At 38.8% G+C, this 25,897-nt stretch overlaps 1 protein-coding gene and 1 non-coding gene across 2 annotated transcripts in view; both read right to left on the reverse strand.

Annotated features, from left to right (window-relative positions):
* The window catches only part of MYH13 (myosin heavy chain 13), a 52,688-nt gene extending 32,177 nt beyond the window's left edge, over positions 1-20,511 (reverse strand). Inside the window, exons 1-12 of the mRNA XM_039847353.1 lie at positions 20,460-20,511; positions 14,085-14,299; positions 12,226-12,369; positions 11,983-12,139; positions 10,358-10,385; positions 10,157-10,268; positions 9,089-9,181; positions 7,131-7,194; positions 6,941-7,039; positions 6,732-6,835; positions 3,173-3,311; positions 269-387 (exon numbers count right to left, since the gene is read on the reverse strand). Coding sequence (XP_039703287.1) covers positions 269-387; positions 3,173-3,311; positions 6,732-6,835; positions 6,941-7,039; positions 7,131-7,194; positions 9,089-9,181; positions 10,157-10,268; positions 10,358-10,385; positions 11,983-12,139; positions 12,226-12,369; positions 14,085-14,288 — 1,263 coding nt within the window. The 5' untranslated portion in view covers positions 14,289-14,299; positions 20,460-20,511. The remainder of the gene's footprint in view (positions 1-268; positions 388-3,172; positions 3,312-6,731; positions 6,836-6,940; positions 7,040-7,130; positions 7,195-9,088; positions 9,182-10,156; positions 10,269-10,357; positions 10,386-11,982; positions 12,140-12,225; positions 12,370-14,084; positions 14,300-20,459) is intronic.
* LOC120589958 (5S ribosomal RNA) lies at positions 1,714-1,832 on the reverse strand. The gene has a single exon (XR_005649589.1). It is a non-coding gene; the product is annotated as a 5S ribosomal RNA (ribosomal RNA).
* Positions 20,512-25,897: the final 5,386 nt, after the last annotated feature.

The raw sequence follows: 25,897 nt of genomic DNA on the forward strand, positions 1-25,897 counted from the left end.
ATGGCATCCTATGAAACCCCAGAGAAGGAGCTGGAAAGAGGCTGGCTCCAGAGGACTCTCCAATTCCTGGCTCTAGGTCATCATGACACCCAATGGGTACTCCTTGATTTGCACCCCTTGAGTTACCCCTGAGGTTTAAGAATGAATTCCACCCTAATGCAGAAGCGAGTTTCATATGTATTTCAGATATCTGCAACCAAAAGAACTTTAAGGTAATGGGTAAAATAGCAAAATACCTGAGTCAACTGGATTCAGAGCATCCCATTACCTGCTGGACATTTTGCCCTTTAGTGACATATTCATTCCCGACCTTCACCCTCGGACAACACAGGCCTTTGAGCATTTCTGCAGAATTCAGACCCATCAGGTATCCAGCTTTGTCAGCCACTAAAGGAAGGGAAGAATGGCATCACACAAAAATAGCAGCTGCTAAAGTGTCCAGTCGGGCCTGGGTCCTCCCAGAAATGTTTTCTATAATCTTTTTGATGTTTTTATGACCTCCTATGTGCACCAGGCCTGGACTTGTCCAATGAAGCTTCAATATCATAGTCCAGGGTTTCAGATTTTCAGAAACTTTTATTTATCTTCTAGATGTAATCTTTAATCATAGGTTGATCTTGATCTACTGATATTTAAATTTTATTAAAAATACACTTAGTAATATTGTAGTCTGATTATACAACAAAATGGTGTATAAGTAAAAGAGGCATCATTTGGACAATTAGCATACGTTTAGCACCTTCCTAATTTATGTGAGACTAATTTATGCAAGTGCTAATAGCTGAGAGAGAAGTACAAAACCTTGACCCAGCCTTTGAGTATTTGGAAATGGTCAAAAGTAGTTGAATATTGGCAATTCGTGGTTCATTGGGAGTTCAGTTGACTTTGGGATGGACCTGGCTCCCTGCATTGAGCTCATTAAGAAGGTAGAGAAATGCTGCTCCCCAGGGACAGCTCCTCCTTGGTTGGGACCATCACCTCATTGCTGGTTAGGTGGACAACTTAATAAAAACCCAGGGCAGGGTTTGTTAAGTACTTAATAAGAGGGCAAATGTGCACTTTGCTCCTTGCTCAAACTATTCCTTTTTCTTGCTATGTCCATTTTGGTGGATGGTCTTCTAGTCACTGAAAGCTTGGGGTGATTACATGCTTCCTTCTCACTTCTGACCTGCCTGAATTCAGACAGGCATCAAATGCTGCTCATTCCACCTTCAAAATAGCTGGCATCATCATTGTTTCAAAGAGTTGTGGAATAATATAGTGGCAGAGAGCCTAGGCTCTAGAGTCAGACTGCCTGGATTCAAATTTTTTGGTTTCGCCTCAGTTTTGACATTTGTAAACTGGGGAATAGAGATAGTATCCCATTGGTGGGTTGTTGAGAAGTGGGTCTGGTGCACAGTGGGCACTCAGTGAATGTGGATTGGTATTATTTAGAGGAACTCAGGCCTGGATCACAGCCCTCCATTTCCCCCTTTTCCAGGCTCTTCCTGTTTCTAAACACTGAGCACAGGGACCCCACTGTGATTATATATCAATATGGTCTGCTGTTGCTGAGGAGGCTGGTACATCATTTTTCAAGGTTCCACACTCTTGGTGAGCCTTATTGCTTGCAGATCAATTCTAGATTGCTGCTCGTACTTCTCCTGCTACTTAAAGGATCTATGGTTTCTGGTGGCTACTACAGACATTTTATTTTTTATTATTTTTTTTTAATGCCTACAGCACCTGGTCTTCCTAGGTGGTCTTCCATCCAAGTACTAACCAGGCCCGACCCTGCTTAGCTTCCGAGATCAGACGAGATTGGGCACGTTCAGGGTGGCATGGCCGTAGACTTACTACAGACATTTTAAACCATTTACCTTGGCACTCAATGCCTTCTCAAACTGATGCCAAAATGATCACTTTTTATTCTCATCTCTTATAAATCCACTACACATATCCTCTTCTATAGCTAAAGTGGACCATTCTGCTCCTCAGTCCTCATCACATTTTTTCCCCTTTGCTCATGACGTTTCTTTTGACTAAACTACCTTCTTACCCACGCCTTTCAGAATCCTACCCATACATCAAAGTCTATATCAGTGCCTGCTTCCCCCAGGAAGCCTTCTCTAATTACCCCAATAAGAAGTGCTTCCTGCTCTGACACTCTGAGTTTCTCTCCTATTATGTAGGATGTACCACTGTGATAGGCAAGATTCCAAGATGGTCCCTGAGACTTGTGCCCCTCTGGTATTCCTTCCCTGCATAATCCCCTCTACTTGTGTATGTGTGCATATGTGTGTGTAACCTGTGAATGTGATAGGATATTACTCCCGTGATGAGGTCACTAATCAGTTGACTTTGAGTTAATAAAAAGAGAGATTATCCTAGGCAAAGTTAACCTAATCAGGTGAAACTTTATGGACAGTGAGAAAGTCATACATATTTTCCTGGCCTTAAATTCCTTCTATCATACGGATTTCAAGATACACTGCTTCACACAATGCGAGATGGTACAAAAAGTAAAATTATTAGGGACAAACTAATCTTTTACTCATGGAGCTGGTAAAATGCAGTGCGAAAGACATGAGGCCTGATGAACAGGGCATATGGTGGATGGATCTCGCCACTGTTAGCTCCTCCCACTGCCCTCTGCTCTATTCCCAGGCCTCTTGGGGATGAGGCAGAAGGGGATGGTGAGGTCATTCAGATGAGAGTTATGAGGAGGAAGATTTTCACACCAGTCCTTGGTTCAGGGTTAAGTTCAACAGATATCAGAGTGAAAGAGAAAGCAATGGTGAGAAGAAACTTTGCTGCTACCTTACCAAAGGCTTTGTCTTAGGTCCAGGTGATTAGAACAATATTCTGGATATTAAAATGACATGCACAGAGAGAAAGTGAGGTTTGCTTAACCATATCTTCTCATAAATGTCTATCTTAAAATAACAAGTAAACTGTGATGGTGATTATTCATTTATGAGAAATATGCTTTTTTATTTTTTAAGGATTTGCCAATATAGGATTTCTTGACTGAGTGAATAAACTTCCCCAGAGCATGTACAATGAGCTTTGGACAATCCAAATTCAGTTTGTACAATTTTCAAAGAACGGCTCTTGAGATGAATACCAGTTTATCTCACACGTGAACACAGGTGGAAAGTCAAATCCCAGTGCCCTTCCCAGATGTGGTTACCTTCAGTGCCGTCTGGCTCTGCCTGCTCCTCTCGCTGCTTCTGCTTGAACTTCATGTTCCCATAGTGCATCACGGCTCCTGTGAGCTTATAGATCCCAACTTTCTCCTCTGAACTGAAGCCCAGGATGTCAATGGCATTCTAGGAATTTAAAAAGGACAGGCATCACAGTAGGGATCCAAATATAGCTTTTTACTGGCAAAGACCACACCCTTTTTGTATAGCATGTGAGACAGCATTTACCCAAATAAGTGGATGACTGGTGGAGTATGGTAAGCTAGGGGTTAAAAATTATGTCTTTAATTTAACATGTTTGTGTGGGTGGGTAGAGATTATGAGAAAAAATGTGAATAGTCTGTTTTCTTCCACCCAATAAGAACTGATTTTAATCCTTTCCCATTGTATGTAGATTTGGGGGCTGTTTTCTGGACGAGGCCATTGGGAGCCATTGTGTGATACTGGGAGAAGGCAGTCTCATGGATAGTGTCTGAGAAATTGTGTCTAACAGCTTAAGAGCTTGGCATTGCAATCCGGAAATGTCAGTGTTGTTCAGAATTGAGACAATATGGTATCATTGAATATTAGAACTGGAAGAGAAGATTGTTGAAGAGAACACCATCATTTTTCAAATGAAAAAGGAGCAAACTTCCCTCCCCCCAGTTTTATTGAGATATAATTGCCATATAACACCGTATTCATTTTAGATGTGTAACATAACGATCTGATATATTTACATACTGTGAAGTGAGTACCATAGTAAATTTAGTTAACATCCATCATCATATGTAATTATAATATTTTCTTGTGATGAAGGCTTTTAAGATTTTACTTATGAGCTTCCTTTTTAAAAAATAATTTAAAAAATTTTCAGTTACATACAATATTATATTAGTTTCAGGTATACAACATAGTGATTAGACATTTATATAACTTATAAAGTGATCACCTTGATAGGTCTCGTACTTATCTTACACCATATATAGTTATCACAAAATTATTGACAATATTCTCTATGTTGTACTTTGCATCCCCGTGACTGTATTTATAACTGCCAATTTGTACATCTTAATCCCTTCCCCCTTTTCACCTATCTGTCTGTCTGGCAACCATCAAAATATTCTCTGTATCTATGAATTTGTTTCTGTTTTGTTTGTTTGTTTACTTTGTTTTTTAGATTCCATACATAAGTGAAATCATATTGTATTTGTCTTCTCTGTCTGATTTATTTTACTTAATATGATACCCTCTAGGTCTATCCATGTTGCAAATGGCAAGATTTTATTCTTTTTTATGGCTGAGTAATATTCTATCATATATATGTACCACATCTTCTTTATCCATTTATCTATTGATGGGCACTTAGGTTGCTTTCATATCTTAGCTATTGTAAATAATGTTGCAATGAACATAGGGGCGCATATGTCTTTTTGAATTAGCATTTTGGTTTTCTTTGCCTGGGTCATATGGTAGTTCTATTTTTAATTTTTTGAAGAATCTAAAAAGGAGCAAACTTCTGCAGAGCCCCTCTATGGTTAGGCATGGGGTAAGGCACCATCCACATGTTCTTTCATTAAATCCTTATGAAACCTTATAGGTGCATAGATTTTTCCAAATTTCCAGGTGAAGAACTTGAGATTCTAAGAGAGCACATAACCTGCCCCAAATCATATAGGCAGGATGTGACAGGACTGGGACTGGAACTAGCACCGAGTGAGTTCAAAGCTTTCAGCAGCAGTAGCTGATTTAGTTTTATAACCACTTGGCTCATCTTCTACCACAAAGATTTAAACTAGCTGGGAGAATGGGGCAAAGAGTTAAAGAAGTACAAATTAGTAGTTGATAGTTGGGCATGGGGAGCATGGCAGAGGGAATGCAGTTAGCATTAATATGATGGCTATAGGTGGAGGGCCAGGGGAGGGAGGGAGCAATTGCGGGGATTGTTTTATGAACTATATAGATGTCTAACCAATGTGCTGTATACTTGAAACTAATTTAAATAAATAAATTAAAAAAAATTATATAAACTAGAAAATCCTCATCTGGGGTATACATGTTGATTAGGTACCAAGGTTTGCAGCCTGAGCCTAAGCAATGCCCATTGGTGGAGTTGAAACATGTCTGGACAAGTCTGGTGAGCTGTTGGGAGACCCCGTAGTTCAGTGTCAGTGGGATGGTATTGAAGAGTGAAGCACTCATGGTGTGGTGCCCTCTTTTTGGGGAGGGAGAGTTCATTCCAGGAAGTGACTGAGGGCAGGAGAGATTCTGAGGCCATGATGACCTCCCTTGAATCCATATCCCACCCTAGCAGATGCATATATGTGTCCAAAGGAGGGGTTGTTGTCGGTTAAAATAGAAATAACTTTCACGAAACTGGAAAGAACCAGGCGAAAGTGTTACTACCTGGGGAGTCTTAGAGAATGCAGTCCCTTGGAGGGAGCAATCCCCTCTACTTGACCATAAGCCATTGCTCAGCAGAAACCCCATGGGAGGGAGGGAAAACAGCAGCTCCTGACAGCTGGGGATCTACCGGGAGGACCTGAGACACCTCTGAGACTTTTAGAATTACGTAGGAGGGCCTTTCGCAGGGGCTGTGGGCCTTAATCCACCCTTTCTGTACTCGTAAGCTGGTAAAGGCTGGGGAAACCTGGTTAAAATATATAATAGTTAGACTAGTGTTAACTGAAGTTTATTTGATTGTGAACATGCTCTACGTGCTTCAAAACAATTAGCATTACCTGGGAATATAACAAAGAGAAGGCCAAGAAGCTGGGTACTGGACAAGGCCAGTTTTTGTGAGGGCAGAGACAGCAGGGGTAGAGGTTAATTGCTCAGAGATGGTGTATTTTAGTTAAAAGTGCAGATTCTTGGGTTGGGCAAACATTCTCTCTGTCATTTATAAATTCTGTGTCTTCTAGCAAATTATGTACTTTTTTCTAAGATTCCATTTCCACGTTCATGAAATGAGGGCCCTGGTGGTACCTATCCTAGAAAGAGCTAAAATGAGACAACACAGTCGAAGGTGCTTATCTCAGTTCCTAGCACATGTAAGTGCTCAATGAATTGAGTTATTGTTATTATTATAGTTATAGCATTGTAGATACTATATTATTATAGTATTATAGATACTTCCCAAAGCTAAAAGCTAGAGGCCTGACAAGAGGCAGGTAGCAGGAAGAATGGAGTGGCTCCTACAGAGTGTTGTTTTTTGCTGTGTTACACTTTTCCGCATTTTCTAAATTTTCTTAAAGAATCATGCGGATGGTTTTGTAACCTGAAAACATCCAGCAAAATCTTTAAAAACCTTATACATGCAAAAACTTACTCTCAAATGCTAGAGAATGAAACTGAAAGCTTGTTTTGGATAACTTTCTGTACTCTCACTTTGGAGTCTTCTGAAGTGGAGTTGAGGGTGAAGGTACATCCTATGCCGATTTTTGAGATCTTGGGTCTAATTGCTTAGCAGCCCTGGACACCATTTTTCTTATTAGGTAGCTAAGGTGCCACTAAGTTCATAAACACAATAATTCTATGCTTATATAAATAAATAAACACTATGCTTACATCAGTTGCCAACAGTTCTTCACTGTCATCAATGCTGGCCACGGTGACCTCTCCTTGGCTTACAAATGGGAAGTCAAAGGGATTGGTTGAAATCAGAAGCAAGTCTATGAAACATAAAGATCCATTTATCATCTTATGCATAGTGTGCTCTGCTGTTTTTTTCCAATGTGACTGATTTGGAAGATGAGAACAATGTTCTAAGAACTTACCAATTAGTTCAGGCTTCTTGTTTGACATGATTTGGTAAAAAATATGATAGCTTCTCTCACTGGATAACTGAAACGTCACTCTGGATTTTTCTAAGAGATCTAAGGTAACAAAAAATAATGTGACTTCAGGTTCCCAAGAGATGCCTTTGTGACTAAATACCAAAGTGCCAAATAGAGCATTCGGACTCACAGGTTTCAATGTCTGCTGATGCCAGTTTTCCTGTAGCCCCAAAATGAATTCGAATGAACTTCCCCTGTCCAATGGCAGATTTTAAAACACCATGATTATTTTATTTACATGGTACTGTGGGTGGCCTCTGCCAGGTGCTACCACAGATAGGTGGGAAATATAGGGTTAGGGAGGAAGTAATGCTAGAAACCTGAGGACTTCCTTCCTCTCTGTTTGCTTGGCACCTAGAGTCCCCAGGCTGGGTCAGTCAAGACTCAGGAAGCTCTACCCAAAGCGCTTGGCCCTACAGCTCTGGGGAGGCATGCATGCTCCCTCTCCAGCTCTCTGCTTCGGACCACCTCATTCCAGAATCTCTCCTTGGTTTTTATTTTGCTCTCATGTGCCTATATTCTCAAACTCTTCATAACATCCTTGATAGCCTAGTTGGACCATCTGTCTGACTTTTTTTTTTAAACCTCTGAGTGTTATTTCTGAGATTTCTTGCTTCAGTTTCCTTTACTGCTTACTATAGGCAAACCTAGCTCCCAGGCTCAGGCTAGGCTCTCTAGTTCCCAAAAGACCCAATCAGAGTCTGAGTTCACCCCTTTATGGGAAGCGAAAGGTAAAATTTTATGTGTGTATGTGTGCGTGTATGTGCGTGTATGTACCTTATCTGTTTAAGTGATCTCTACCACACTGTGAGCAAATCTGAGGGCAAAAATTTTGCCTTGCTTATTCACTCACAGTCTGGCATGTAGTTGGTATTCAAAGATATACTCAATGTTTTCTGAATGAAGCTTACAAAGAGTTAGTGAAGAGTCAGTGGAGGTATATGTGCATTGTAAGTGTTGCATCTTCAGTATTTTTATCTGCTTAATGGAAGACAATGGAAATTTCAGCCTGCACATGTTTGTTTGGTGGGTGGAAAGTGGACAGAATAACCAGAACAATTGGGTCAAGGCCAAGAGGAGAGGTCTATGGACTAAATAAATGGGAGTGAAACTAGAGAGTGCCTGAAGGCTTTAAGTTGGTTTAAGATTAGTGCAATAACTAACTTGGTCCAAATATGTGTAACACATTTCTGCTGTGTGACATGCACTGAGATCTCCTACAAGGAAGAGTAGTTGTGCACTGGGAAGATAGATGTGTAATGCACAGAAGACCAAGGAAAAGAAAGAAAAATCAGGGCTTGGAGACACGGTCTTCAAATAATACATCTATTTTCTAATCAATGACTGTTTTATCTTTGAGATTACAATAAAATGTAAGCTTGAGATCATCCAGCTACTAAGATATGTGAAATTTTGATGTAATTTTGCAACTATAGGTATAAATGAAGGCTTTACCTTGGGGTTCTTGTTCACTCCACTGGACAGTGAATTAGGCAGAGGGCTGGATGTATGTTTACTTGCCAATGTGGAAGTAAATACCTCTTTGATAGAGATAATCCTAAGTGAAATGTTGAAGGATGGAACATATCCTCCAATACCTTCAATGTCAACTTTTCCCCCCAATTTTTTGAGCTTTTCTGCCTTCATCAGGTTTTTCCTACTCCCACTGCCTCTTGACTTGGAGGAGTTCAAATCTGCTAACTTAATTCACTCTAAAGTTTCCATGGCTAGTAAGTCAATAGATATTGCTTGATGGACTCTTACATTTTAAAATGTTTCCTCCTAGAGAGACCAATTTTAGCATAAAGGAATTGCTCTCTACTTATAGAATTTGAATCACTGTGACATCGGGATACTCTGAGGTGATGTTGAGTAGTTAGAGAAGGACAGCTAGATCCTCCTACTGCAAGGAACAAGCCAACACAGTCTTCAAAGTATATTGGAATATCCCCATTGGGTAGATTGATCTGAATCACTTGGATAGAATAAGGTCAAGTATATTCTAGTTTGTGTGGTAATTTTTCATAGCCAGCATTGGAGGAGAAGGTTTGGTTTTGGGGGACACTTGAATATTGGACTGGGTCTTACAAATCTTGAGGAGTTGTCATTCCTCACAGTCTTGGCATTTCCAAAGGCCTCCAGCAGGGGGTTGGCCTGGATAATCTGATCCTCCAGGGTCCCCTAATAATAAACAAGAAGAAAAAAAAAAGAGGGCATTGGATGTTTTCCTAAATAGTCCCTTGGTGACTCAAAAGTGTGAATGCTCTGTGCATGGTCCAGGGAGATATGTCATGCAGCCCAGGCTTGTGGCCAGTGCAGATGCTCAGATACCCACAGCCCCACCCCATCCTGGAAGAGTCTTCAAAGTCCCATCCTAGAGAGGGTCTTTTAGCACAGCATCAAAGTGATTTCTGCTACATCAGAGTCCAAGCTCCATCTTGACCTCTCAGACTGCCTTTCTTTAATAACATTTTATTATAAATCATAAATTTTTAGACTATATACCTTTGTTACTGCATGCTTCATAACACATCTAATATAGGTTCAGAAGTATAACTAGAACATGAGCAATGAAAGTGACCTAAGAGATTATATGATAGAAACAGTGATTCTTAAAAAATTTTTTAAGTAGCAATAATAAATATTTTAGGAGCCTGATTGCTCAGAAGTTCACTTATAGAAAAGCAGAATTTCACCCTCACTCCCCTGCATGATTCCTTATCTTGGCTTCAGAGTAGTTTGGAAACTACTGTTCAGCCCAGTGGTTCTCAAAGTGTGACTCTTGAACCAACAACATGAATAGTGGGAACATATTAGAGATGCAAAGTGTCACAATTGTGAATGTGAAATAGAAATTTCAATCAGAAATCCTAGGCCGCAGACATGGGTTGTTAATGAGCCCTCCTGGTGATTCTGACGTACACTTCAGTTTGAGAACCACTGGCCTAAACTATTCCTTCTTCAGAGGAAAATATGCAGCTGCTCAAGGCCAGTTGGCTGTTACTGATGGAGCAGGTGGTAGAGCCTGAGTTCACTAGGTGGAACCCCATAAGCACCCCTGGGGCAGGACCCTGTGCTATGCATCTCTGCTGAGAACAAAGCCTGTGTATACTTGGCACTCACCCAGCAAGCCTCTGGGTGCAGGGAGCTGCTCACCTGCATTTTGCCTAGCTGCTGCTCCTTCTTCTTGTCTCCAGTAACTGCAATTGTTGCAAAGTACTGGATGACACGCTTGGTGTTCACTGTCTTCCCAGCCCCAGATTCTCCGCTGTTGATTTAAAAGTAAGTGATATAAAGGAGATTGGAAGGGGTGGCACTGGCTTCCAAATCAACATGGTGCAAATATGAATTACTCACGTGATGAGGATAGACTGGTTGTCTCGATCTAGAAATGAAGAGGGAGCAAAACAAAATAGACAAACAATAAAAACAGAGAATATGAAAATTGGGCAATGTTGAGGTTGGTTAGGGTCCATGAATTCTAGTTCTGGCTGTGCCATTAACTAGCAGTGTGATGATTTGGGCATGTCTAATCTTTGAGACAGTTTGTTCATTTCCCATGCTGTTCATATTACACATCCTACATTTGAGAAGCATGGGAAGTGAACAGTAAATCCCACAGTGTGAAAGTTATTTGTGTTCAGAGATCTTTAACTTCTCAGTTACACTTTCTCATCTCCTTTTTTAACAAAGAAAGTAAGTCTCAGACTCAAGAGTTTGTGAGAAGCCACACCTTCTAATTAGAATTTGTAAACACTGATTCGTTGTCATTGCATTTTTCTTTTACCTTTATATTATACTTGTGGAAAGTGATGATTTTCCATTTACAATAGTGTTATGGGTTCAGTTGTGTCTCTCCCTTTCTCTCCAACTCGTATGTGGAAGTTCTAAACCTCAGTACCACAGAATGTGACCTTATTTGGAAATAAGGTCATTGTAGATGTATTTAGTTAAGATGAAGTCAGACTGTAGTAGGTAGACTCCCTAATCCAATATGACAGGTGTCCTTATAAAAGGCGGTAATTTGGAGACAGACGCATACAGGGACAACACCATGTGGAGGTGGAGGTAGAGATAAGGATGATGCTTCTACAAGTCAAGAAACACCAAAGATTGCCAGAAAACCACCAGAAGCTAAGAGAGAGTCATGGAACAGATTCTCCCTGTCAGCCTTCAGCAGGAATCTTGATCTTGGACTTCCAGCCTCCAGAACTGTGAGACAATAAATTTCTGTTGTTTTAGAAACTTGCGGTCCTTTGTTACAGCAGCCCTAGGAAATTATTATAGTGATACTAATATTCCTTTAAAAATTGATGTTAATTTTAGTCAATTTGAAGAAAAATATTAAGTATGCAGAAATGGATAGGATTATGAATGTGAGATGAGAATGATTGAAGTTTGAACAACATTATACTAGATGACTTTTAAGTGTCGTCAGATCTCAGATGCTTGTTTCTACTTATATTTGCACCAAGACATGTCAGGTGAAAGTTGAACAGACACTAGGCGTAATGGTGTGACACTATTATCACATTTGTATTTCCCGTGCCATTCTGGAAACTTAGTGAGAAGAACGAGAAGCCTGAATTTGAGGAGGAAGACAGGTATAGGGACACTGCTTTGCCCCTTTCTCCAACTTTGCATTTCTAAGTGGCTACTAACATAGTCTCCCTTCCAAGTGTGCCTGTGTTGGGGGGTTCTTTGGATCTCTTTGTGTTCCACATTCTCCTACATAAACATGTGCTTAGTGTGGCTTTAGTCATGAGTACTGGCCTATGCACCATGACTAGTAATGGAAGATATTACACCCCTGGCTTTCAATCATGAAATTTTCTGAATCTCCTAAAGTTACTTTGATCATTGCATCATTCAGATGACCAAGGCCTGTGAAAGGCTCGAACAATTAACTAAGAACCAGTCCAGTGGAACTGAATAAGTAACTGAAAACTATTTTAAAAATATGGATTGAAGAAATTACTCACCAGTCAGCATGAACTGATAGGCGTTGTCAGAGATGGAGAAGATGTGGGGCGGGGCCTCCTGGCGCTTTTTGCCTCGGTAGGCAGCCACCACCTCGGGGTTGTACACCGGCAGCCACTTGTAGGGGTTGACGGTGACACAGAAGAGGCCTGAATAGGTCTGAGAAAATCAGAAAATGTTAGCATATGGATTTTGTTTTTACTCAGAGGGGTAAATGGAATAAACAGATGTAGAAATGCACTCACATAGATCATCCAGGCTGCATAACGCTCTTTGAGGTTGTATAGCACAGCGGGCTCATGCAGGTGAGTCATCATGGCCATGTCCTCAATCTTGTCGAATTTGGGAGGGTTCATGGGGAACACCTGGTCACTGTTCAGGGTGAGTGTCTGGATTTTGAGAAGATGAGCATGTGATGAGTGGGAGAGCCCATGATCCGTACCCCACTCTACTGGTGTGGTGGAAACAGTGAGAGATTAGGTACATTTAACCCATTACTGTGGATAACGTCACGAATAATTTCCATGTCCAGAGATGATCCACAAATGACTGTCCTTGCTTAACCTAATTTTGGTCAAACTGTGTAACTAATTTGGGTCTGATGCTCCCAGTCAGCATGGCATTCTGTGTGCCAAGAGTGAATTACAGGTGTGTAGAGTGATAGAGCCCTTCAGCTCTCAGGGGGGCCAAATGTGGCTTAGGATCATCAAAGCCAGGGCAGTTTGCCTCTGCCCCATTTTCTATGAGTGCTGGGATGAGACAGGGGTTGGAAAGTTGGAAAGAACTACTCTAATGTATTCTATGTGTCTCTACCTCAGTACCTCTGCTTACGTGGGTTCCTTTGTCTAGGATATGTTCATTGAAATGATATCTAGAAATCCTCAAAGTTCAGCTCAAGCACCATCTCTTACATAACCTGTTTCCCCTCTCCCCCATCTCTTCAAGGCTTCCATAATTTTTTGCACTTCTGCTTTAGTAGTTAAAACACTTGGGCTTGCATCATAGTCTATGGTTGAAAAATATTTTGGGACTATTACTTAATTTACCCCTGTCTGTATTTTCCCCACCTTTCTCCCCACTGGCTCTGTACTCTGTTACTCAGGAGAGGTAGAAAATAGGGCAGAAAAGAGAAAGAGCCTATAGGCTTTCTGGCTTTTGTTTTCCAAAGTTAAGTCCTTAAAAATACTTTGAGTGTTTTACTGAAAAAATAAAAGGGGCTTGTTGGTACATATCAAATCTCCTAAGGGAAGGAGACTCTTCCACCCCACTGCCCTATACTGGAAAGAAATACTGAAGGTAGCACAGGGGAGGTGGAAAGCCTGTGAATCCTGATGCTTCAGTCACTGGGACTTGTTTCTTAGCAGATCCTTCAGGGAGGCAGTGAGATCCCAATGTGGTTTTGTATAAGGTTATAAAAATGTGGCACAACCATGCAAGGATGATTGAAGAAAATTCATTTTTTAAATTTGTAATTTTCTAGTGAAAAGAGGCTGAAATTATAGATTAAGTTCAATAATTAAAAAAAAAAGAGATCTGTCTTGCATGCCTGAGTTTGTGAACTGAGATTTATACCTGCCATGTGCATCTTGATTCCTACACTAGATGGTAAACGTTAGGAAAGCAAGTGCTGAGATTTGCTTATATTTGGAAAGTGGCAGACACTGTGACCTAGACGTGGTTCATGTCCAGTAAATATTGAATTGAATGGTGCACTGTAATTCTCTACATTAAACTAGGCATTGCCCCCGGAGTTTCCTCTGTAAATCGCTCTGCAGCCCAGAGAGCTATATTCACTCAGCCCACCCAATCACAATCAGCATCAAGCCCTCCCTTAAATAGTCCAAGCTCTTCTACCCTGACCTTCCCCTTTCTCCAAGGCACACATCACAAAAATCCTCAAAGCCCGAGTCCTTAGAGAAGGAAAGAAGCAGGAGCAAGGTGTGTGCAATGGTAGTTTTCACCTGCGACTTCACTACAGAATAGATAAATGTTAGTTTTGTGGTGTCTTCAGATTTCTATGGACCAGCATGCAATTTTTAATATTCTGCTCTAAAGGAAAATGAGGATGCCCTTATTATCAAGGGCATCTGAGATCAACACTTACGCGGTCATCGAGGGTCTTGACTGTGACTTTGTCATCTTCTCTGCTCTGAATCATACCTTTCACATATAATTCCTTATCATCCACTGCAAAGCAGGATCTCTTAGAATCAAATGGGCGATTTTGAGCTTCAATTCTCTCCTTCTCTGGTTTCCGCAGGTAGGGAGCTGCTTCTCCAAAAATGGCCATCTCTGCGTCAGAGCTCATGACTGCAGGGGCTGGAAAGACCAGAAGGGGACTACTGAGTCCGGGGCCTGGGTTTGTGAACTGAGATTGTGAATCTGAAGGGCGCAACTCTGTTATTTCCATTCAGACAGAGGGCCGGATTCAAAAGGTCTTGGAATTAAGCTAGAGAATCTAGGACCAGGTCTAGGAGATTAGAGTAAGCAAAGGGAATGAGCTCAAGGAGATAGTTTACTCTAAGAAAAAAGTATAAGAGGTTTTTTTTTTTTTTGATCTCTGATGTTGATTTTGGGAACGACTCTTAGTTCACCCTCATGCATGGAAATCTGAACCAATTAGAAGAAGTCAAGTTAAGTTCAATAAAGGAGGCCTTCCTTAATTACACATCATGTTTGGTGTCTTCACCAATACTTAAGGGTGTCTGAAAAGAATTACAGGAATGTTGATAATTCCTAGTAGAAATTTCAAACAGCTTTGTGAACAGTAATGAGTTGCAGATAAAGTATTGCCACATTTATTTAGCTAATTACAGGTAACAAGGTGATGGGAGGCATTATGGCCTAGTGCAGTGGTTAACATGCACCAGAATTACTTGGAGGGCTTTATGTTAAAACACAGATTACTAGGCCCCAATCTCCAAGTTTCTGATTCAGCAGGTCTGGGTTGGGGCCTGAGAATTTGCATTTCCAATAAATTCCTAGGCAATGCTGATGCTGCTGGTCCAGGGACCATACTCTGAGAACTGCAGGCATAGAGCCTTCCTACTGCAAGTGTGTGGTCTTTGAACCTGTTGTACCAGCATCATCCAGAAGTTTGTTAGAAATTCAGAATCTCAGACCCACCCAGATTACAGAGTATGAGCCTAATTCAGTGGTCTCCAAACTTTAGTTGTGTGTAGCATTGTCAGGGTGTGACAAACAGTGTTTAATAGATTAATACCTGCCTTAGAACTCATTGCTTGATGTGTGTGTGTGTGTGTGTGTGTGTGTGGTGTGTATAAGTGTCTTTCTGCCTCTCTCTCCCTTTTCTCCTGCCCTCCTTCTTATCCTTCCTGTCACTCTCTCCCCAAACCATTCCCTTTTTGTTGGTTCTTCTCTCTATATATTTTCTCTGCTTAGAAGACAGAAAATCTGGCTTAAAATCAGAGCACTGAACTTGTCAAACCAGTTAACTTCTTTGGGCCCCTATTTCCTCTTAAAAGGAAGAAGCAAACCTAGCTCATTTCTAAGGCCCCTGCAGGCTGTATGGTTTTACGATACCTTTTCCTCATCTGCATTTGTTTCTCCTGCGCATTTGGATCTCTTTTTCCACCCTTCCCGACTCCTCTATTTTTTTCCTGTCATCTCTTCTCCTCTCTCTCTCTCTCTCTCTCTCTCTTTTTTCTTTTCCATTTATTCTCCTGTAACTGACCATAAAATGAAGTTAAATTTTACACACACATATTCTCATATCTCTCTTAAGAAAAGTTTATATTTTTTGAATAAGGCTTTTTATGTTCCCTATTAAAAGTGGGAAAGTTGAACATTTTATATTTCTCCCTTGGAAGTCACCCTCTCCATCTTACCCTTTATGAAATAGCCCTTCATTCATAATTACCACTTCAATATCCCTTCCTGTGATTCTATGGGGTTCTATTCTTACAGAAAGAGAAACATCTGCTTCTTGCTGGGCTTTATTCTGGAAAGTTGTATTTTAGTTTTACTTTGGCTAGTGGCTCTGCTGAACTATCTGTGGCTCATGGTTAACTTTTCATAGTAAGAGGCTGGAATTCAATATGATACCCACAAAGAAGACCCCTGGCCTGCAACCTTCATGCAGTTTTAAATTTTCTCAGTTACTACCTGAGTGATGAGGAAGAATTCATGCATATTACTTTCCCTTTCTATGAAGTGGGTACCTAGTATTGTGGTTTAAGTGAGTTTTACTACAGTAGTGGTTCTAAAACTTGTGTTCTCAGAACCCCTTACACTCTTAAAAATGAGAATCCAACAAGCTTTGTTTTATGTTAGTCACACGTACTGATATTTACTATGTTATAAACTAAAATGGAAAAAATTTAAAAATATTTATTAATTCATTTAAAATTACTACCTAATCCATTATTTTTAACATAAATAACATGTATTTATGAAAATTACTGTATTTTCCAAAACCAAAAGAAATTAATAGTATTGTTTTTCATTTTTGACTTTCTTTAACGTCTGCTATATTAAATACAGCTGGATTTTCACGCCTGCTTCTGTATTCAGTCTGGTGCTTTAAGTTTCCTTTGTCGTTGTTAAAGCAAATCTAGAAAATCGGCCTTACACAGTTATGTCACGTGGAAAAGGAAAGAGTATTTTTATCACTTTTTCAAATAATTGTGGATATTCTTCTTAGCTATTATACCAACACTTGACAAGCTGTAGTTTCTTAAAGACAAGTTGCAATGTGGAATCTGAAACTATAATCATGAATATTTTGTATTCTATTACATTAAAATCCATTGATCTGTATTTGAACTTTGAATAAATCTTTTTCTCATGTATGAACATCATATATTAGTTATTTGGAAAATATTGGGTCACTGAGTTATATAGAACTTCCAAATGTTGACACATTTCATTATAGAATATAGAACAATCACAATCATTAATATCACCACTGATCTCATCAGAAAATTCTTTAAGTTTTATGAAGTTGTTAAGATGGTAGTGGTAGATACAAGTTTTCCAAAATTCAAATTTTTGCTTGAAATTGAAGATAACAAATATTGTTAGATTGTTTTCCTTGAAATGACAAGCATACTTCATTCTATTTTGAGAAAATATGTGCCAAATAGCCAAGCCTGAATAACCATTGTTTGTCCACTAGTCCTTATTTCAAGTAAAAATGATGCTTCATGAATACAGTGGCTAGTTCATTTTGCAACTCAAATGACTCTGCATGTGCTTTTCCTTAAGACAACCATCTAACTCTAGTGTGCAATTGGAGTGCCTTATGTGGACTTCCCATTTCATCACATAGAATATTATAAAGATGTGTATATAAGAGTTGAAACATAAAGTTGATCCTTGAACAATGAGGGGGTCAAGGGTGCAGTAAAAAATCTGCATATAACTTTTGACTCCTCCAGAACTTAACTACTAATAGACTACTATTGACCAGAAGCCTTACTGATGACATAATCAGTCTATTAACACATATTTTATATATTATGCACTGTATTCTTATAATAAAGCAAGCTCAAGAAAAGAAAATATTAAGGAAATCATAAGGAGGGGAAAATACATTTACAATATTTATTGAAAAAAATCTGCATGTAAGTGTACCTGTGCAGTTCAAACCCATTGTTGTTCAAAGGTCAACTGTAATAAAATGAATAACTTCTATTGCTTGTTGCAAACTTTAAGCCATTTTTAAATGGAGCTGTCTTTTTAAGTTAAAAAACATTTTTTTTCAGTGCTGGTATACGGCATGAAGTATACAATGGCTACTAGTACAATTTTGTGCCATGCCTTAATTTGTAATAAAGCACCAGAAGTTTTATTCATCCTTGCTTTTGACTTATGAGATCAACACAGTGGAAAAGGTGATTAGCTTCTGGGTATCATTATGAAAATTGTTTTGATTTTATGTACTTCCTGAAAAATTCTTAAGGCTTTCCAGGATCCACAGGCCACATTTTGAGAATGGTTGCACTCTAGCATGAGGGAATCTTGTCAGGTTACAGGTTTATGACATTATATTATTTATCTTGGCTTAGTGCTAAGTATGGTACCCAAAGTGTTGGAAGATAATCCACATCAAAATCATCTGCAACAGAATCTCTGTGGTTGAGACTGGGGAATCTGAATTTTTCCCAAGGGCTTTAAACACAGTGATATTTGGGAACCACTGGTTTAAAGCATTATTCTGCTTTCCTAAAGTCACTCTTTCCCAAACCATGACATAGTACCATTGGTCATACATAAAATGACTTTAGGCAAATATTTCTTAATTTTAATAATAATATGCTTATTTCAAAGTCTATTTATTTTATCAAAATCTAAGATGCTATCAATTGTAACATAGACTATTTTATATTCTAGCAATAAAAAGTACAGTTAATTACAATACTCCTTACATTGATTGCAAGATGTATCTCAAATTCAGAAATAATATTTAGTGAAAAATGTGAAGAAAATTAAAATAGATAAACTAGGGTAACATATGCTTCCCATTTAGAACTATATTTGTTTACACTAATGATATAAGGCAGTGTTTCTCAAATTTTAGTGTGCATATTCATCCAACTGGAAGTCTTGTTGAAATACATACTCTGATTGAGCAGGTCTGGGGTGAGGTTTGAGATTCTGAATATCTAACAAATGTCTCAGCAGATGCTGATGGTCCACACTTTCATGGAAAGCATAGAGAGCAACTTAAAAAAATCTAAGGGAAAAAAGGAATCAATATAAGTAAAAATATTAAATGAATTAATAGTGCTGATATTAAATGGATATTGCAAAATTTGTGATGGTAGCATAAGAATAAAACCTAAAATTAGGGAAAGACTACAGTAGTTCATGGTCAAACTAGATTTTTAGGCATTTTATAAAAGGATATAGGCAGACTTTCCATCTGGGTTTCAAGTCACTGCCAGTTTTGAAGTGGGGGTTTTTCTCTCTTTACCCACTACTTTGTAACTCAGAATCCTGCATCTCCTAATTTTACTACTTAGATGATGCAAAAGTTGTCTCAGCTACATTTTTTCAAAGCTGTTGTCCAGATTACTTGACACCTACAAGGACAATTCTTTTCATTTTGGTGCAGATTTCACAGGCCAAATATTCTTGCTTTAAACTAAAATCTGGCTTTCTGTAACTTCAAGATGACTGGTTCTCATTCCAGTTCTTGGTAACAACAGGAAGAGTTCAAACCTTCTTCCCAGAAGACACCTCTTCACCCATTCAATGACTGCTCTGTGTTCTCCTTCGCTTTATGTCCTCCATGCTAAATAGCCGCAGCCCCATCTTCATCTGCTTCCTTTGTTATGTGCTCCTGAATCCTTTTTACCATAAAGGTGAACCCACTCCTGTTAATCTCTTAAAGTGTGACACCCAAACCACATGTCATCTTCCATCAGCGTTTGCCCTCACCTCTCTTGACCTAGGTGTAATGCCCGAGGTGGTGACTGCCTTTTGGCAGCCTCATCACACTGCTGACTCACCACACTCAGTGTTGAGCAAAGCCCCTCAATCCTCTGTATGCGTGCAGTTGCTAAGTCGGAACTTCTCATATTTATGCAACTACATTGTGGAACCCAAGGGTAAACCATTTATTCTTGGCTGATAAACTTCACCTTGTCAGGTTTGATTCAACTCTCTAGGCATGATTCGTGGTGGTCCTGTATCCTACTCCAAGATAGTCCCCTAATTAGCCTCTTCTCTGTTCTGAGAGCGTTATCTACTGTTTCCAACTCTAAATAACTGTGTCCCTTCAACCATCAACTCTGCTCCTGTCTTTAGGGGTCTTCTAATTGAGAAGTCTATAACAATCCACTTATCTCTATCATCACCTTCCGAGGGCTCCCCCTTCTCTCTGCTTGCTATCAGTGCACCATGACACTGCTCTTGACTTTCATCTCTCTCCTGGGAATTTGTCAAACACTGTATCTTTTCAACAATGGTGTGGTCATGACTCCATTATACTTTGATTTTCTTGGTCCTAATTCATCAAAATTGCCTCTAATAAACACAGATTTTGCAGGGGTACAGGAGGTAGGAAGAAAGGGTTTTTATTACCACACTGGGAATAAATTTAAATAGATTTTTCTTTTTTCTCTCAGCATTACTTGTGAGTGAAGATACAGCTGGTCTGGTTCAGGGGTGCAGATTTTGCTTGAGAACAGCAAAGTTAGCCTGTGTGTGAAGATTGAATCTTGACCTTATGTTCATTGTGTTCTGGGCCAACTAACTATACTGACTTGCAGCTTGCATGTCAAAGTTCTACACTGTGTTTTATATTTATGAGAATAATGAACAAAGTTGGGGAACCATTCTTCTTTTGGTTAAATCTGAATATTTTATAATCTTCCCTTAAGAATACTTAAGTAATTGGTTTTCATTTAATCAATTTCAGCTTTTTATGAGTGCAGTAAGAATGAGAATGTATAAAACATTGGTTGCTAATTTCAATTATTTCATTCCTAGTCAAGCTGAAAGTAATTCTTACCTTCTTACTTCCCAAAGTAATGGTTAACGTTCTTCAGGAATAAAGTGTCTTCTTGGGGGTTATTTCAGAAATCAAACAAACAAAAACAAAGAACAAGTGAACTACAAAGAGTTTAAATAAATACAGAAACTGTTTCTTCCAAGTTTAGCTACATTTAAATAGGTACACAGTAGATGGTGTGGGATTAAAATAAATTTGCCATTTTCCTCTCTTGTTAATTCATCATTCTTTAAATAATTGGTGAATTACAACACTTGATTAATTTTTTTATTATCTTCTGTGTGTGCAAAGTACCATGTCAGCTCTTTAAGAGGGTAGAAAGTAGAAAAAAGACGGTCTCTACCTTACAGGAATGCAAAATTTAGTAAAGGTTGAGATAATGCTCAAATAAATCTTTGAACAAAGAAGAATAAGATAAGTTCTGTAAGAGTCTAAATGAAGTGCTGTGGGGACTTAGATGATATTTCTGGCAGAGAGTAGGGGGCTGTGAGGGATCAGAAGAAAAAGAAAGGAGGGAGGGGAATGATCCAGATTGTAACCTGGATGCTCAGAGCCAATAGTTGAATTCTTTTGAGAAAAGAAGAAAAGTTGTGAATGGTAGGCAATACTTTCTTTAAGAGGTCTAGGAAGAGTACACTCTTAAATTCTCCTAGAGAAGATGAAGATAAGTAGGGCAGCTGAAAATTCTTCTAGGACTAAGGAATCTTAGGTCTAGGAGTTTATAATCTCTGTTACGATCTCAAAAAGCCATGAGACTGTGAAAATTTTCAATATCAAGTTTAATTTAAGCAAACTTCTCATTTACTATGCAGTACTTTTACAGAACCAGGGGAACATGTCATGAAATATCATTTAAGCAGGAGGATATATTTCAACATTTGGTTTATTATTTTGGTTGCCTCCGTCTCTCTCTTTCTTTAATAAATCTCTTATAGTCCCTAGCTTTACCCTAAAATTCTCACAAATTTCTCAGGAAAGAGTGAAATGATTACATATTATATTCTAAATCCTTAGTTCAAAAGAAGTAAGACTTTGAGGCAGACCCTCAGTTTTCTAAAACCAGTTTTGTTAAGTAGCTGTTGTGATTTCTTGGGCTTTGGTTTCTTTCTGTAAACAAGACAGATGAACCAGAAAAAAATCTCCAAGATTCCTTTTAGGTCAGTTAATCTATGATGGAAAGTACTCTGGTCAATGAGGCCTGAAATCAAAGTGTCACAAGTCTTCCAAAGCTGGAGTCCCTCTGAGGGATGTTACTGCAGTGTCAGACATGACCAACCAAAATCTACAAGGCATGCCATGCAAGACCAATTTGGAAATCAGTCAATATTAATCAGACTATGATGGATAGGATGGATAACCTACTTGGGAGATGTCTTCCTGCAGTCATCTCCCAGAAATTCTGACATGGGAAAAAAATTTAAATAACCATAAAAATTTCAAATAATAGTTAAAGGCAATTACAGAAGAGATATCACAAATTAACATGTTTATTGCTAACTGCATGGTTTAACACCCACCTAAACAATTAGAGAGAGGATTATGTATCATATTCAGTTTTATTCTGCAAATTATTATTTTTTATCTCATAATTGCTTTTAGTCTTGTCTTTTCACTCCTTATAAAAGCTTCTTGAAAGGCAATTACTTGTCTTGCTGTCTTATCCCCACATTCCCCTTAACACAGGACCGTACGCTTAATAGGCCTTCAGTAAAGTCTACTGTGTTGCCTTCCCTCCTTAACTAATAACTTGACCAGGTTTAATCACAACTACGTAGAACAAAAAAGTGGACGCTTGTGAGCACTTACCTTGAGATGCTACAGTCAAAGCAGTTTCAAGAGTGTGCCCCCCCAGTGCTCTTTATATTCCCAAATCTGCTAGCCCAGCACTCTAACTTGGCAATATTTGGGGGATCACCATTTACTCATTAGATGTAGATGCGTCTTTGCCCTGATCTCTCACTCTTGTTAAGTTACTTGGATAAATGACCAGCGGAGGCTGCATAATGCCAAGTCAGCTGCGTAGGGATTTTGACGTTGGACACAGATCTTTGAGACTTAGAGAGTCCTAGGGGCTGAGTGGAACTGGGGCACAGCATGCTAAGAAGGTCATCAAAGGGCAGAACCACAGGAAGAATTGTCAAGTAATGGGCGATCAATCGCACTAACAGTAGCTTCATCTCATCTATCTAGCATTGAAATTTCTGTCCATCTCTTCTCAGAAATTTCTGGAAAATTAAAGGTTGACCATTTAACACAACCAGTGTTATTGACTGACTGATTGATTGTCAAAAAATCTATCAATGAAGGAAAGCTTTCTGAAATGTATTACATATTATCTTGTTTAATCTCATATCTTGAATAGAATTTAATTTTTTTCTTGATTACTCAGGGGTGTGGGAGGTGATGTAATGAAGTCAACAGGAATATTAGTTTTTTAATGGGCTTTGCCCTGCCCTAATTGTTCTTAGATTGCTATGAATTTTTGTGTCTACTATTTAGTTGTTATATCTTCACCTTAATGTCTAGTCCCTCAGGTATGATTTGCCTCTAGTAGATAATTTTGCTCTTTCTAATCTTATGTAGGCTGGGAAACAGATTACAAAATTAAGATCAGGCTAAAGTAAGAGTTAATGAGTTCCAAGTGAAGTTCTAGAGGGTTCTAATGAAAATTCATTGTCTTTGTGACAATTCTTATGGTTGCTCAGAGGATTTTTTTTGGTAAAACATAAATGATGTTTGATGTGGGAACAACCATACATATAGAAGTTAGAGCCACTTACAGCAATATAGTCTGACCTGTTTAAATTATATAAGATCAATGTTTGCTGAATCAAGTTCCTCTATCCAGTCCTCCAGGGGATAGTCTCATGTAGGTGAGGACATTTCCAAAAGACAGTTTGCATTGGTCAAAATGAAATGTGGGCAGAGGAGAAATAGATAGGAATAAAACGTAGAGCATTTTCCAAAGTAGATTTGCTGATTCTGAGAGAAACTGTGAAACAAATAGTCCTGCGTTTAAATGAGTTTAGGAAAGTGGTAAACTCTATTCCCTGTTGTTAGACATTTACAGTAAACATTAGCATATTAAGCAATCTGAGAAAATGTCCTTCTTTCAATAAAGAAACATGATGAAATTTTTCTACCTGGGTATTTGATGTTAGAACACCATCTTATTCAGTGCTCCAGGAAATGAGGCCTCCATATAGATGTTGTTTCTGTTTCTGGGCACCATTTGGCCTGGAAGAAAGCAACAGAGTGATATCAGGCATAAACATGACTGCTTTTATTTAAAAGCTTTTTGTATGTGGCAGGTACTCAGTAAATGTTTGTTCAGCAAATAAATGAATCAAGATGATTTATGGGAAATCTGTGTTGAAAGAGGCCTGAAGTGAGAGAAAAGAATGGAATCAGACTACGTCTCACTTAATAGTAATAGTTTATATTTATTAAGGACTCACTACAAGCCAGGCTTTATCCATACAGGCTAAATGAAGTTTTATAATAGTTCTATGAGGTAGGTGCTAATATCATTCCCATTTTAAAGTCAAAGAAATTGGGTCATTGAGAGTTTATGTAATCTGCCCAAGGCCATACAACTAGTAAGTGGAAGAAGTGGCAAACCATCTCTGGCTCTAGAGCCTATGCCTATAAGCTTTCACTTTTACAAGCACATCACTTTTGAGTGCCTACTAGGTACAGGGCTCTGTGCTGAAAATGAGGAATGGGAATATAAAATAGGGTCACTACCCCAAAGGAGCTGATAATAGATTTGTGAAGAGAGTACATAGATAAGAAAAGGATAAATCACTTTTCCAAGGCCAAGTTAAGTGCCAACATGAATGAGTGGGATACACAGTGGATTAGATATATGAACAAGATATTTGAATCTCATAAAGTATACTGTATAGAATATAGAATATTATCAGAATTTTTATTAATGATAATTATATTGCTTTGGATGAAAGAAGAGATCTGGAGATGATAATGACCATTTGTAATACTTTTCAATTTACACAGCATTTTTGCATATTTTATTATGTTTATACAAGCCTGAAGGTTTTATATTATTTATATTATTATTATTTCCATTGTCCAAAGGGGAAAACTGAGGCCTAAGTGGGTTAAGTGATTGGCCAAAGGTCTCACAGCTAGTAGGTGATAGAGCCAGAATTAAAACCTGGGGTTTCTGATTCCAAAGCCTCCCTTTTTCTTCTATCCACCACTCTCAAAGGAAGCAGACTTTTATATGGGTGAGAGGAACAGGGAGGAGTTTCTAGACTTAGGGAACTGAGGGATTGTGACTTGGAAAGAAAACTTCAGGGTGTGTTTTAGAAAGGTGGAATAGGAAAGCCTGGAGCAAAGTGTTGGGGTGGGGTAGGGGCTAATATAGAGGTGAAGGCTGAATAAATGAGCCAGGCTTGTTTGCGAGAGGCTTCCAGTGCTCAGTGAAGGAGACAGGACATTATTCTAAGATCATTGGGAAGCTTTGAGATTTTTGAGCAGAAAAGTAATATGTGTGTGTGTGTGTGTGTGTGTGTGTGTGTGTATCTAGAACTGATGACAGAGTATAATGGAGAAGGAAGAATCTGGGTGCTTAGAACCATTTATCAACTATTTAAAAAATCTTGGTGTGAAAGTTTCCAAGATGATTACACAAGCTCTGACAATGTATGGGCAGTTAGACAGTTAAAACTAATCCCTGGATACTCCTATGAATACAGATCTGTGTTAAAACTCTGCATAGCACCACAAGCTGGCTTTCACAGTGGTTGTGCCCTGGTATCTCTGAGTCTACCCTGCAGATTCAAAGAGAAGAGTGTTGTATTGTCTCAAAGTTGTCTTCCTCACTGTTCCATTTAGGCACATCAAGAAAAGAAAACTTTTAGATCTTAAGCAGTGAAAAGATCTCTGGGAGCTCTAGCCTTATTTTTTGAGGCCCTAACTCACATTATATTAATATATTAAAATCTACTCAATATATATATTAAAATCTACTTGAATTTAATATAAAAAATAATCATGGCATAAGACAAAGGAAGTCTTGATTAAGCAGGATAGAAATGAGATTTAAAAGGAATGAGAAACCCCAGTGTATAACCTGAAGGCAGGGATCCATAGGACTTTGATGCCTGCTGGGTTTGATGGGGGCAGGAACCAGAAAATTCTACCTTTATTCCAGCCCTCGTTTCAGTCTGGAAATCTATGGTCCATGAAACCAGCCCAGAGGAAATACCGAAGGAGGGAAAGACGAGTTCATATTTTAGACATGTTGAGGTTGAAAGAATGATAATATCAAACTAGGAGGGAGAGATGAGAGTTCAAAATTTAAAGCAAAAGTCAAGGCTTGACAGTTAGAATGCAGGACAGTTAGATACAAATCTGTGTTGGGGGTGGCAGTGTTGCCCATATGGAAGTAACACTTGAAATCACTAAAGAGG

Source organism: Pteropus medius, unplaced genomic scaffold (assembly GCF_902729225.1).
Source record: "Pteropus medius unplaced genomic scaffold, Ma_sr-lr_union100, whole genome shotgun sequence".
Taxonomy (NCBI): Eukaryota; Metazoa; Chordata; class Mammalia; order Chiroptera; family Pteropodidae; genus Pteropus; species Pteropus medius.